Genomic DNA, 15,450 nt, shown 5'->3' on the forward strand with positions numbered 1-15,450 from the left:
GTTTTTAGTCTTTGCTATGCTGCTATAAAGGCTTCAGACTTTTTTCGTTAAAACAGCTGCTGGTATTATTTAATGTAGTTTACTCTGTTCCAAATGTTCAGAAAAACAATATTCATAATAAACAATGCTTCTTTCTTCTTGATCTCCTTGTTATCATCATCATTAAAGTCATCACAGAGCATACGAGTCATTCATGATTTGAAATGCAAAATAATTACCGTAAATAATGAACCATTTCCTTTTGGGAAATTGCATTCACAAATGAATGCGATGGTTTAATCTTTGCTGTAATAAAGGCTTTACAAAACCCCAAAAAACGTTACTCTCTAGTACGCTTCTAATATATTTAGTGTTGTTTACATGGTACCAAAATGGTCCAACAGCACTCTAGTATTTTACACAACTTAGTCACATTTACTCCACACATCAGACTTCCCTTTAACCTCCTGCGCAACCAGTAAACATTACCGTTTCAACTTTATTGGTCATGTCCTCTGCATCCATGTTGCGGTCGTGTTCAGAGTTTGTTATATACCCTGACGAAGACAGCTTGGCTGTCGAAACGTTGGTAATTACATTTTTGCATCTGAGCTCCTAGAGTTGATGCCGCAGTCTCTTTTATTTTCAGAGTTTGTTATAACCAATTTATTGATTTGATTATGAGATGCTATAGGTCGGGCCCTATTGGTCACATGGATGCGATGCATACAAGTAAAGAGAACAGGCGTTGAGGGAATAGGGAATGTTTTTCCTAAACAAATGTGGGATTTCGGTAACAGGACTTTTCAGTCAGAAATGGCTGTAGTTATGTTGCAGCTTCAACAACACAGACAGCATGATAAACACCGTTGAAGTTCTGTGGTGGTCGCTGCAGCAGGGAGGAGAGGGAGACAACAGGTGCTAGTCAACAGGTGCTAGTCAGTGTCACTTTACATTTTTTTTTTAACACAGCAAGTAGGAGCCTGAACCTTTCCCTGTGTAGGGTGCCGTCTTTCGGATGGGACGTTAAACGGGGGTCCTGACTCTCTGTGGTCATTAAAGATCCCATGGCACCTATTGTAAGAGTAGGGGTGTTAACTCCTGTGTCTTGGCTAAATTCCCAATCTGGCCCTCATACCATAAACGGTCACCTAATCATCCCCAGCTTACAATTGGGTCATTCACCCCCCCCCCTCCTCTCCCCTGTAACTATTACATAGGTCATTGCTGTAAATGAGAATGTATTCTCAGTAAACTTACATGGTAAAATAAGGGTTCAAAATATAAGACCATAGAATTGCATTTGGCTTATTTTGGACAGATTTTGGCTTCGTCTCCTCCCCTCTTGCTCAGCTGATCAAACATGGTCTGCCGCAGTAGCCAGCGCATATTAGCTACTGAGAGCGGAGTGATTTTAAGAATCAGGAACTAGTGTTGGGCGGATGAGTAAAATCGAAATGTTTAAAGTTCCATGTCCTACAAGACAGACCTGTGAAGGACGAGCATCACGTAGGAGTGAAGCCACCTAAGGTGAGAAGATAATGTCAGGATCTTATTAATGAAGTTTCTCAGCCTTTAACACAGTGCAACCTCACCTGCTACTGATATGCCTTCGTGACCGACAATGCCTTCAGAAGGTATTCATACCCCTCGACTTATTCCAGATATAGAACACTATAAAAGGAAAACACTCTAGGTCCACAACGAAAACACCCACCCACCGCACGCACCCTTCAACATGCTGCCGCCCGGTCCGAGATTAAAGGTGCCACATGCAAAAAAAAAAAAAAAAAAAAAAAAGTTTACAAAACAATCCTTCATCCCCCCTGCAGTGACAATCCTCTATGGTGAACCGACATGGAAAAGCTCAGTGTGGAATGTGCATTTTTATGTGTTTTTATCCTTTTAAGGTTTTATGTAGATTTTTTTTATCCGTTCAATGCCAAGAGCGCCAAAGCAAATTTTCCATTTTGTGCAAACCTAATGGACAATTACTTTTTCTAATGCCAATTCTCTTTCAGCCTTCGAAGCCTACCCAACTTCACTTCATAAATACTTATCACAATTCAATCAGCGGAGCAAAGGTAGAGAAACTCATACATGTTAAAACCTCCAAGTGCGAGAAAAATGTGTCCGTTTGACACTTTACACAAAGTAGCTGAACAATCTAACTAACCATGAGTACGGTCAAAAACCATGAAATCCTGATACTTGATTCGAAATAGAGGAAGTTTGGGAAAACTCCATGCTCAGGGGAAAGGGCCCGCCTCGGTGCTGGAAGACAGCAGTCCAGTCCTTTTGAGGTTGAAAGGAATTTGACCAAGTCCCCCACCTCTAGAATGTTACGGTAAAGCAATCACCTTTAGTTAAAAAGGTCCAATGTAGCCCTCTCAGTATCAAATCATTTAATTGTGCTGCGCCCATCATTGTTGGCTCAATAACCCACATGTTTTGTTTAACATTGTTGTCAGGAAAAATTCCAAAAGTATGGAAATCATCTCGTGCTGCCAACTCCATAAGGGTGGGGATAGTAGTGATCAAAAATAATTAGTGCCCAATTTCAACGCTCCTTTGTCTAGCTAAGATTCTTGAATCATTGGTAAAATGTACAAATTTGCCCTTTTTTTAATCTGAGAAATGTATTTAGAATGTAAACCAAATCAGGGTTTAGGCCTGGTCATAGCACTATTCGAGCAGCCACTTTGGTTGTCAATGCTTTAGACTCTAAAATTAAATGTGCTGCTTTGTTTGTGGACCTGTCAAAAGCTTTTGATACGGTTGATCATGCTATGTTATTGAATAAGTTGTCCTCGATAGGCCTGAGCTCTGACACCTGTTCATGCTTTCATGAACATCTTAGTGACGGAACTAAGGCCATGGTGATTGATGGGGTCAAGTCCGAAATTCTTGAAATACATAAAGGTGTTCCACAGGGGACAACACTAGGACCTGTTCTTCTCACTATTTACATAAATGCTATTGGTCAATCTGTTATTGTAAATGTCATCTATATGCTGATTAGAGCTGTCCCCACTTAGTCGACTGGTTGATTGATAGGCTGTTGGTAGACCGAGATTTCTTAGGTTGAGCAAAAGAAAAAAGTGTGTAAGTGAACTACTCCATTGTGGAGGCTGTGGGGATGGCACAGTCCATCACTCTAAGACATGTGCTACTGAAATTGTATATTGTTATATTTTGTAAGAACAATGGCGCAACACCAATAAAAATAACATTGTTTGATAACAAATTAACTTTCTCCCGCGCCAGACAGCGGTCACTGTCCAGGGTTCTGAAACATTGCGCTGTTGATTTGGCACCTTTTCCTAGACCATGTTGCTATATGAATAAAAGCAAAGATAACCAGCATATTGGTGTGGCGAACAATGCGGCAGAGTTAGGAGACGTGAAAACAGCCATTGCCTTAATTGTCTAAGAAAAGTGAGGAGAGAGGAAACAGCTCACCTTATTGTATAAGGAAAGTGAGGAGAGAGGAAACAGCCCTCACCTTACTGTCTACGGAAAGTGAGGAGACGTGAAAACAGCCATTGCCTTAATTGTCTAAGGAAAATGAGGAGAGGAAACCCCAACTTAGTTAGGTCTATAATCAATTGACTACCTGTTAAATGTGACTGGCTTTATAAATAATCTACACACACACACACACACACACACACACACACAGAAAGTATTCAGACTCATATTAAATTAAAACATTTGTGATACTTGATTCGGTAGAATCATGTGGAAAAAGTCAGGGGGTCTGAAAACTTTCTGAATGGACTGAATATCTACAGATGAAGTCCAAAGTCTACCGACACTTAGGTTGGAGTCATTAAAACTCGTTTTTTCAACCACTCCACACATTTCTTGTTAACAAACTATAGTTTTGGCAAGTCGGTTAAGACATCTACTTTGTGCATGACACAAGTCATTTTTCCAACAATTGTTTACAGATTATTTCACTGTATCACAATTCCAGTGGGTCAGAAGTTTATATACACTAAATTGACTGTGCCTTTAAACAGCTTGGAAAATCCCCGAAAATTATGACATGGCTTTAGAAGCATCTGGCGGCAGGGTAGCCTAGTGGTTAGAGCGTTGGACTAGTAACCGAAAGGTTGCAAGTTCGAATCCTGAGCTGACAAGGTACAAATCTGTCGTTCTGCCCCTGAACAGGCAGTTAACCCACTGTTCCTAGGCTGTCATTGAAAATAAGAATTAGTTCTTAACTGACTTGCCTAGTAAAATAAAGGTAAAATAAATAAATGATGTCAATTAGCCTACCAGATGAGTACAAAGACAGTACTTTTTGGAGAAATGTCCTCTGGTCTGATGAAACAAAAATATAACTGTTTGGCTATAATGACTATTGTTATGTTTGGAGGAAAAAGGGGAAGGCTTGCAAGCCGAAGAACACCATACCAACCGTGAAGCACGGGGGTGGCAGCATCATGTTGTGGGGGTGCTTTGCTGCAGGAGGGACTGGTGCACTTCACAAAATAGATGGCACCATGAGGAATGACAATTATGTGGATATATTGAAGCAACATCAAGACATCAGTCAGGAAGTTAAAGCTTGGTCGCAAATGGGTCTTCCAAATGGACAATGACCCCAAACATACTTCCAAAGTTGAGGCAAAATGGCTTAAGGACAACAAAGTCAAGATATTGGAGTTGCCATCACAAAGCCCTGACCTCAATCTTATAGAAGATTTGTGGGCAGAACTGAATAAGTGTGTGCGAGCAAAGACCTACAAACCTGACTCAGTTACACCAGCTCTGTCAGGAGGAATGGGACAAAATTCACCTAACCTATTGTAGGAAGCTTGTGGAAGGCTACCCAAAACATTTGACCCAAGTTAAACAATTTAAAGGCAATGCTACCAAATACTAATTGAGTGTACGTAAACTTCTGACCCACTGGGAATGTGATGAAAGAAGTAAAAGCTGAAATAAAATCACTATTATTCTGAGATGTCACATTCTTAAAATAAAGTGGTGATCCTAACTGATCTAAAACAGGGATTATTTACTAGGATTAAATGTCAGAAATTGTAAAAAATTGAGTTGAAATGTATTTGGCTAAGGTGTATGTAAACTTCCAACTTCAACTGTATATATATACACAGTGCACATTAAAAGTTTGGACACCTACTCAAGGGTTTTTATTTTACTATTTTCTACATTGTAGAATAATAGTGAAGACATCAAAACTATGGAACATATGGAATCATGTAGTAACCAAAAACAGTGTTAAATCAAAATATATTTTATATTTGAGATTCATCAAAGTAGACACCCTTTGCTTTGATGAGAACTTTGCACACTCGTGGCATTCTAGTAGTCACCTGGAATGCATTTATATTCTTCATTAGCATACTGGTCATTATTCAGAATTTCGGATGACTGACGTGCCCAAAGTAAACTGCCTGTTACTCAGGCCCAGAAGCTAGGATATGCATATACTTGGTAGCATTGGATAGAAAACACTAGGAAGTCTCTTAAACTGTTAAAATAATGTCTGTGAGTATAACAGAACTGATATGGCAGGCGGAAATCCGAGGAAAATACATCCAGAAATAATTTATTTTGAGGTCACAGGCCATTTCAATGCTAGCCTATGGGAAATACAAATAGATAGGACCCAGATTGCAGTTCTTATGGCTTCCACTAGATGTCAAAAGTCATTAGAAAGGGTATCAGGCTTGTTGTTTGAAAAATGAGCAAGTAGTTGTAGTTTTTCCAAGGTGTCTCATTAGAAAAGTAGTCTTGTTGGTGCGTGAATGAGGTGCGCACTCTTCGTTATTTATGTTCCTTATTGAACATACTATTCTCAGTCTTAAATATGATCGTTTATTTAGATATTAGAGTACCTGAGGATTAATTTGAAACATCGTTTGACTTTTTTGGACGAACTTTATACAGGTAACTTTTTGGATTTGTTTGTATGCATGTTGAATGAGTGGATTACTGAGATCATTGGCGACGACCATTCATTGTGTAGTAGGGAAGGAAGATCTTCAAAAGGTAAGTGATTTATTTAATCACTATTTGTGATTGTGATGCCTGTGCTGGCTGAAAAATTATTTTGATGTGGGGCACTGTCCTCAGATAATCGCATGGTATGTTTTCGCCGTAAAGCCTTTTTGAAATATGACAACGCGGTTGGATTAACAAATGAAGCTTTTAAATGTATGACACCTGTATTTTCAAGAATGTTTAATATAACGATTTTTGTATTTTGAATATCGCACTATGAAATTTCAACAGATGTTGTCGTAGGTGTCCTGATAGCGGTTCATGCACCCAAACAGGTTAACAAGTGTGCCTTGTTAAAAGTTAAATTTTTGAGCAAATCCATTGTGCTGTGATACAGTAGGGTGGTATACAGAAGATAGCCCTATTTGGTAAAAGACCAAGTCCATATTATGCCAAGAACAGCTCAAAAAAGCAAAGAGAAACAGTCCATCATTACTTTAAGACATGAAGGACAGTCAATCTGGAAAATGTAAAGAACTTTGAAAGTTTCCTCAAGTTCAGTCACAAGAACCATCACACTCCATGATGAAACTGGCTCTCATGAAGCCTGCCACAGAAAGGGAAGACCCAGAGTTACCTCTGCTGCAGAGGATATGTTCATTAGAGTTACCATCCTCAGAAATTGCAGCGCCAAATAAATGCTTCAGAGTTCAAGTAACAGACATCTCAACATCAACTGTTTTGAGGAGACTGTGTGAATCAGGACTTCATGGTCAAATTGCTGCAATGAAATCACTACTAAACAACACCAATAAGAAGAAGAGACTTGCTTGGGACAAGAAACACGAGCAATGGACATTAGACCGGTGGAAATCTGTCCAAATATGAGATTATTGGTTCCAACCGCCATGTCTTTGTGAGGACAATCTCCGCATGTAGGAAGACCACCAAAAATTTGGAAATTTTCATCCCAAACGACAACATTTTCAGACAAGATAGAACTGCCAAAGGGGGCAGTGTTGCAATCTACTGCAAAGATAGTAGGAGAGCTCTGCAGGCTATCCAGGTCTGTACCCAAACAACTTCTACTTTTAAAAATCCACCTCTAAAAACACCTCTCACCGTTGCTGCATGCTATAGACCACCCTCTGCCCCCAGCTGTGCTCTGGACACCATATGTGAACTGATTGCCCCCCATCTATCTTCAGAGCTCGTGCTGCTAGGCGATCTAAACTGGAACATGCTTAACACCCCAGCCATCCTACAATCTAAGTTTGATGCCCTCAATCTTACACCAATTATCAATGAACCTACCAGGTACCTCCCCAAAGCCTTAAACACAGGCACCCTCATAGATACAGTGCCTTGCGAAAGTATTCGGCCCCCTTGAACTTTGCAACCTTTTGCCACATTTCAGGCTTCAAACATAAAGATATAAAACTGTATTTTTTGTGAAGAATCAACAAGTGGGACACAATCATGAAGTGGAACGACATTTATTGGATATTTCTAACTTTTTTTAAAAATCAAAAACTGAAAAATTGGGCGTGCAAAATTATTCAGCCCCCTTAAGTTAATACTTTGTAGCGCCACCTTTTGCTGCGATTACAGCTGTAAGTCGCTTGGGGTATGTCTCTATCAGTTGTTTTGCACATAGAGAGACTGAATTTTTTTCCCATTCCTCCTTGCGAAACAGCTCGAGCTCAGTGAGGTTGGATGGAGAGCATTTGTGAACAGCAGTTTTCAGTTCTTTCCACAGATTCTCGATTGGATTCAGGTCTGGACTTTGACTTGGCCATTCTAACACCTGGATACGTTTATTTTTGAACCATTCCATTGTAGATTTTGCTTTATGTTTTGGATCATTGTCTTGTTGGAAGACAAATCTCCGTCCCAGTCTCAGGTCTTTTGCAGACTCCATCAGGTTTTCTTCCAGAATGGTCCTGTATTTGGCTCCATCCATCTTCCCATCAATTTGAACCATCTTCCCTGTCCCTGCTGAAGAAAAGCAGGCCCAAACCATGATGCTGCCACCACCATGTTTGACAGTGGGGATGGTGTGTTCAGGGTGATGCGCTGTGTTGCTTTTACGCCAAACATAACGTTTTGCATTGTTGCCGAAAAGTTCCATTTTGGTTTCATCTGACCAGAGCACCTTCTTCCACATATTTGGTGTATCTCCCAGGTGGCTTGTGGCAAACTTTAAACGACACTTTTTATGGACATCTTTAAGAAATGTCTTTCTTCTTGCCACTCTTCCATAAAGGCCAGATTTGTGCAATATACGACTGATTGTTGTCCTATGGACAGAGTCTCCCACCTCAGCTGTAGATCTCTGCAGTTCATCCAGCGTGATCATGGGCCTCTTGGCTGCATCTCTGATCAGTCTTCTCCTTGTATGAGCTGAAAGTTTAGAGGGACGGCCAGGTCTTGGTAGATTTGCAGTGGTCTGATACTCCTTCCATTTCAATATTATCGCTTGCACAGTGCTCCTTTGGATGTTTAAAGCTTGGGAAATATTTGTGTATCCAAATCCGGCTTTAAACTTCTTCACAGCAGTATCTCGGACCTGCCTGGTGTGTTCCTTGTTCTTCATGATGCTCTCTGCGCTTTTAACGGACCTCTGAGACTATCACAGTGCAGGTGCATTTATACGGAGACTTGATTACACACAGGTGGATTGTATTTATCATCATTAGTCATTTAGGTCAACATTGGATCATTCAGAGATCCTCACTGAACTTCTGGAGAGAGTTTGCTGCACTGAAAGTAAAGGGGCTGAATAATTTTGCACGCCCAATTTTTCAGTTTTTGATTTGTTAAAAAAGTTTGAAATATCCAATAAATGTCGTTCCACTTCATGATTGTGTCCCACTTGTTGTTGGTTCTTCACAAAAAAATACAGTTTTATATCTTTATGTTTGAAGCCTGAAATGTGGCAAAAGGTCGCAAAGTTCAAGGGGGCCGAATACTTTCGCAAGGCACTGTATCATCCTAACCAACTTTCCCTCTAAATACACCTCTGCTGTCTTCAACCAAGATCTCAGCCTCATTGCCTGCATCTGTAATGGGTCAGTGGTCAAACGCTGTCAAACGCTCCCTGAAACACTTCAGCGAGCAGGCCTTTCTAATCAACCTGGCCGGGGTACCCTGGAAGGATATTGATCTCATCCCATCAGTAGAGGATGCCTGGTAATTTTTTTTAAATGCCCTCCTTACCATCTTAAATAAACATGCCCCATTCAAGAAATGTAGAACCAGGAACAGATATAGCCCTTGGTTCTCCCCAGACCTGACTGCCCTTAACCAACACAAAAACATCCTATGGCGTTCTGCATTAGCATCGAACAGCCCCCGTGATATGCAGCTGTTCAGGGAAGCTAGAAACCATTATACACAGGCAGTTAGAAAAGCCAAGGCTAGCTTTTTCAAGCAGAAATTTGCTTCCTGCAACACTAACTCAAAAAAGTTCTGGGACACTGTAAAGTCCATGGAGAATAAGAACACCTCCTCCCAGCTGCCCACTGCACTGAAGATAGGAAACACTGTCACCACTGATAAATCCACTATAATTGAGAATTTCAATATGCATATTTCTACGGCTGGCCATGCTTTCCACCTGGCTACTCCTACCCCGGTCAACAGCACTGCACCCCCCACTGCAACTCGCCCAAGCCTTCCCCATTTCTCCTTCTCCCAAATCCAGTTAGCTGATGTTCTGAAAGAGCTGCAAAATCTGTACCCCTACAAATCAGCCGGGCTAGACAATCTGGACCCTTTCTTTCTAAAAGTATCTGCCGAAATTGTTGCCACCCCTATTACTAGCCTGTTCAACCTCTCTTTCGTGTCGTCTGAGATTCCCAAAGATTGGAAAGCAGCTGCGGTCATCCCCCTCTTCAAAGGGGGGAACACTCTTGACCCAAACTGCTACAGACCTATATCTATCCTACCCTGCCTTTCTACGGTCTTTGAAAGCCAAGTCAACAAACAGATTACCGACCATTTTGAATCTCACCATATCTTCTCTGCTATGCAATCTGGTTTCAGAGCTGGTCATGGGTGCACCTCAGCCACGCTCAAGGTCCTAAACGATATCTTAACCGCCATCGATAAGAAACATTACTGTGCAGCCGTATTCATTGATCTGGCCAAGGCTTTCGACTCTGTCAATCACTACATCCTCATCGGCAGACTCGACAGCCTTGGTTTCTCAAATGATTGCCTCCCCTGGTTCACCAACTACTTCTCTGATAGAGTTCAGTGTGTCAAATCGGAGGGTCTGCTGGTCTGCTCCTTCCTCTGGCAGTCTCTATGGGGGTGCCACAGGGTTCAATTCTTGGACCGACTCTCTTCTCTGTATACATCAATGATGTCGCTCTTGCTGCTGGTGAGTCTCTGATCCACCTCTACGCAGATGACACCATTTTGTATACTTCTGGCCCTTCTTTGGACACTGTTAACAACCCTCCAGGCAAGCTTCAATGCCATCCAACTCTCCTTCCGCGGCCTCCAATTGCTCTTAAATACAATAAACTAAATGCATGCTCTTCAACTGATCGCTGCCTGCACCTGCCCAACATCACTACTCTGGACGGCTCGGACTTAGAATACGTGGACAACTACAAATACCTAGGTGTCTGGTTAGACTGTAAACTCTCCTTCCAGACCCACAACAAACATCACCAATCCAAAGTTAAATCTAGAATTGGCTTCCTATTTCGCATCAAAGCATCCTTCACTCATGCTGCCAAACATACCCTTGTAAAACTGACCATCCTACCAATCCGACTTTGGCGATGTCATTTACAAAATAGCCTCCAATACCCTACTCAACAAATTGGATGCAGTCTATCACAGTGCAATCCGTTTTGTCACCAAAGCCCCATATACTACCCACCATTGAGACCTGTACGCTCTCGTTGGCTGTCCCTCGCCTCATACTCGTCACCATTGTCATCTACAAGACCCTGCTAGATAAAGTCCCCCTTTATCTCAGCTCGCTGGTCACCATAACATCACCCAACTGTAGCACGCGCTCCAGCAGGTATATCGCTCTGGTCACCCCCAAAACCAATTCATTCTTTGGCCGCCTCTCCTTCCAGTTCTCTGCTGCCAATGACTGGAACGAACAACAAAAATCTCTGAAACTGGAAACACTTATCTCCCTCACTAGCTTTAAGCACCAACTGTTAGAGCAGCTCACAGATTACTGCACCTGTACATAGCCCACCTATAATTTAGCCCAGACAACTACCTCTTTCCCTACTGTATTTATTTTATTTATTTTGCTCCTTTGCACCCCATTATTTTTATTTCTACTTTGCACATTCTTCCACTGCAAATCTACCATTCCAGTGTTTTACTTGCTATATTGTATTTACTTTGCCACCATGGCCTTTTTTTTGCCTTTACCTCCCTTATCTCACCTCATTTGCTCACATCGTATATAGACTTGTTTATACTGTATTATTGACTATGTTTTTCGTTCATTCCATGTGTAACTCTGTGTTGTTGTACGTGTCGAACTGCTTTGCTTTATCTTGGCCAGGTCGCAATTGTAAATGAGAACTTGTTCTCAACTTGCCTACCTGGTTAAATAAAGGTGAAATAAAAATAAATAAAATGTGTGGTTCCCACCGTGAAGCACGGAGGAAGAGGTGTGATGGTGCTTTGCTGGTGACAGTGATTTATTTAGAATTCAAGGCAGCATGGCTACCACAGCATTCTGCAGCAATAGGCCATCCCATCTGGTTTGCGCTTAGTGGGGACTATCACTTGTTTTTCAACAGGACAATGACCCAACACACCTCCAGGCGGTGTAAGGGCTATTTGACCAAGGAGAGTGATGGAGTGCTGCATCAGATGACATTGCCTCCACAATCACCCGACCTCATCCCAATTGAGATGGTTTGGGATGAGTTGGATTGCAGCAAACAAGTGCTCAGCATATGTGGGAACTCCAAGAAGTTTGGTAAAGCATTCTAGGTGAGAGATTGAGAGAATGCGAAAAGTGTGCAAAGCCGTCAAGGTAAAGGGTAGCTACTTCGAAGAATCTCAAATATAAACTATACGTATTTGTTTAACACTTTATATATATACACACACACACACACAGTATTCAGACCTAGCCTTTTTGCACATTGTTACATTACAGCCTTATTCTAAAAGCAATTATCAGCTATCTACACACAAAGTCCATAATGACAAAGCGCAAACAGGTTTTTGCAAATTTATTAAAAATAAAAAACAAATACCTTATTTACTTAAGTATTCAGACCTTTTGCTATGAGACTAACTTGAGCACATTCTGTTTCCATTGATCATCCTTGAGATGCTTCTACAACTTGATTGGACATGATTTGGAAAGGCACACAACTTACTGGTCTATATAAGATCCTACAGTTGACAGCGCATGTCAGAGCAAAAACCAAGCCATGAGGTCGAAGGAATTTTCTGTAAAGTTCTGAAAGAGGATTGTGTTGAGGCACAGATCTGGGGAAGGGCACCAAAACATTTCTGCAACATTGAAGGTCCCCAAGAACACAGTTGCCTCCATCATTCTTACATTTTAGACTTTCGGGAACCATCAAGACGTCCTAGAGTACAGAGTCTGAATACTTATGTAATGGGTATTGTGTGTAGATTGATGAGGGACAAAAAATGATTTAATAACAAAATGTGGAAAAAGTGAAGGGGTCTGAATACTTTCCGAGGGCACTGTGTGTGTGTGTACACACCAAAAATATAAACGTCATGTGAAATCCATAGATTAGGGCTTAATGAATTCATTTCAAGTGTCGGAATTCTTTATATCAACTGTAACTCAGTAAAATCTGAAATTATTGCATGTTGCGTTTATATTTCTGTTCAGTATATTACCACTGATCTTTACCAAGTTTTAGCGAAAGGGGCCATGAATCCACGCATTAATATGTTACCAAAAAAAAGTTTTTTCTTGAGAAGATTTGTCAATTAACAATTTAGGATTTTGACAGTTTGTGATATTGGCAAACTACATAGAAATGTTACGACATATGTCATCAGCACAATACCCAAGGGTTAAAAAGCCTATGGCTAAAAGGTGCAGAATGGGGATCCCTGAATGTCACCTCATCGAGAAGGGGAAAACGGTTTGACCTAAGACGTTAAGCAAGTGATTTTGTGATTGTTGTCTTAAGCTCTTTCTTTCCCAAATAGGGTTGCACAATTCCGGAACCTTTCCCCAATTTCCTAGGTTTTTCAGAAATTCCGCTTGAAAGAATTCTAGTAAAACTGGAGGGAATAATTGAGGATGGAATCCTCCATCCGGGTTTACTGAAAAACCTGGGAACGTTTTGCAACCCTAGTTTCAAACCACTATAGACTTGAATAGCTGCTGTTGTTGATTTCTGTGGAAATCTGGGTGTCTTGAAGTGGTCTGGCCAAAACAGCCATGGGGGAAAGGGAGGATTAAACTGTTGTGAAGCTGAGAGACATGGCCCAAGTTAAAAAGAGCAACCATTATCCTTCGAGCCCCACACAGTGCAGGTATCAACCAAACTTTCCCCCCCAGGTTAAAAAACAAAAAGGATCACAAAACAGCACTATGGGCTCAAGGTGCTATCCCAGATAGCTGGGTTAAGTAGCATGCTAAAATTACTCCGACATGTTACAAGCTAGGTTTTCAATTTCCCAAAACAAAACTCCCATTGACCCTGCTCCATTCTACGGAGGCTCATAGGGGCTCGACATCACTTTCCTTCATTAGGAAAAAACAAAACACTGTCTGAGACATATAAAAACGCTGTTGTTCTCAGCCAGTATCGGTGAAGCCTTCCTGTTAACACACATGTATAAGTGTGAGAGCAATTGTCCACCAGAAGGTTCTCACAATATCACAATTAATCATATGGTGTTTACTAGTGTTATCACAATGCGCAGTATCACGATACTCAGAATTATCGCATTATCGTGATGAGTATTGTAGTATCACGATTTTACAATACCTCTGAGTATTGTGATACGGAGTGTTGTGGTACTGTTATTGTGACATTAGTAACTGAAATAAAGCTTATCAGTGTAGAGGTAGGTGATATTCCTGTGGTAGTTAAAAGAAGCCTCTATCAAAAGTACAATATCTTGTGACCTCAGAGCACACACTACTGTAGTAACAGCCCTGGATTCAATGCAATGCTTACAACATATCTAAACGCCTAAGCAAACTGAAATGTTGATTTGTTTCTAGACATGATCAAACAACCAAATATCAAACTATTGCTTAGAGAAGTGTCTCCCAGTCATGGACGTGAGGGGACCCATATTTTATTTTCTAGCCCAGCAGTTACTCAACTCATTAATTTGTTAAATTAGGAGTTTTAGTGCTTGGCTGGGATAAAAATGCCCCCCCCCCCCAAGACACAAGAATGAGAAACACTGGCTTTGAGGCTGTGTAGATCATAGAGAAAGTAAGCAAGGCGTGCCTGGAACAGCTGTGGCAATTTAACAGACTCAGCAACGACCGTCATATATGATAAACTCTGGCACTGAATAAGAAACAACATTTTCGCATTCCTGGAATGTGATCAAATCAACTACAGACGAGCAGCTCTGAACAAGAGTGATGTCGCCATCTTCGTGACCTCTGTGAGGAAAAGGTTACAAACAACAAAAAGTGAATATGGCAAGGAAAAGTAATTAAGATCAAAAATTTGACAAACCCACAAAAAAGAACACAGTTAGTAACAAGACAAAAATGGTTGCCACGGGGCCATTTTATATGGAAATGGTCAGAGGCAAGGTGTTGGGAGTAGATTGAAGTATTTTTCTCCATACTCTTAATAGTAAAGATTAGGCTTGGGGTTAGGGTCTTCTGATCCCAGATCTGTTGTTAACTGCAACTTCTACCTCAGGCTCAAGAGTGCAAGGACGGGGTTGGGTGGGTTACACGTTGGTGGAGATCTTGTACTTGGGCGACATGTTGTTGTGGAACCAGATGAAGCTGAAGATGACGCCCATGGTCTTGGGGATGCTCTCGTCATAGGCAAAGGTCATGGCCTCATGGAGGGGCACTTTGACCACTTCGATCAGCTCCCCCTCCTGAGGCACGCCTCCGCCCTCGCCCACCCGGTTCTCGTCCGACACCTCGGCATAGAACATGGTCTGCTTGGCTCCTGTCACACCTACGCCGGAGCTGCGGAGAGAGAGGTGACACACACGAGGTCAAAATGTTATCCAGCTAAATTTGGAGGGGTTTAGCAGTCAGTTCAAAATCAAAGATTTTCCCAAACCAATGCCAAAGCTTTTGAGAGATCGCCATGACAATCCCAGGTGAAACACCACCAGCGTGGAGTTGGTGGAGAGGAGGTGGTGAGTGTAGTGTGTCTATAGGACGATGATGATGATCCTCTTTGGGGCTAGAGGATCCCCATGACAGGCTTCCCCTCTACACTTAGATTCCTCAATTCTCCCCACATGACAGCCCTATCAAAACACCATCCACAGGAAGCTAAAATT

The 15,450-nt window shown here is 41.5% G+C and overlaps 1 protein-coding gene across 1 annotated transcript in view; it reads right to left on the reverse strand.

Annotated features, from left to right (window-relative positions):
- Nucleotides 1-12,822: 12,822 nt before the first annotated feature.
- The window catches only part of LOC109866117 (uridine diphosphate glucose pyrophosphatase NUDT14-like), a 45,428-nt gene continuing 42,800 nt past the window's right edge, over nt 12,823-15,450 (reverse strand). Inside the window, exon 5 of the mRNA XM_020454658.2 lies at nt 12,823-15,127. Within this exon, the coding sequence (XP_020310247.1) occupies nt 14,878-15,127 (250 nt within the window). The 3' untranslated portion in view covers nt 12,823-14,877. The remainder of the gene's footprint in view (nt 15,128-15,450) is intronic.

Source organism: Oncorhynchus kisutch, linkage group LG21, assembly GCF_002021735.2.
Source record: "Oncorhynchus kisutch isolate 150728-3 linkage group LG21, Okis_V2, whole genome shotgun sequence".
In the NCBI taxonomy this organism is placed as follows: Eukaryota; Metazoa; Chordata; class Actinopteri; order Salmoniformes; family Salmonidae; genus Oncorhynchus; species Oncorhynchus kisutch.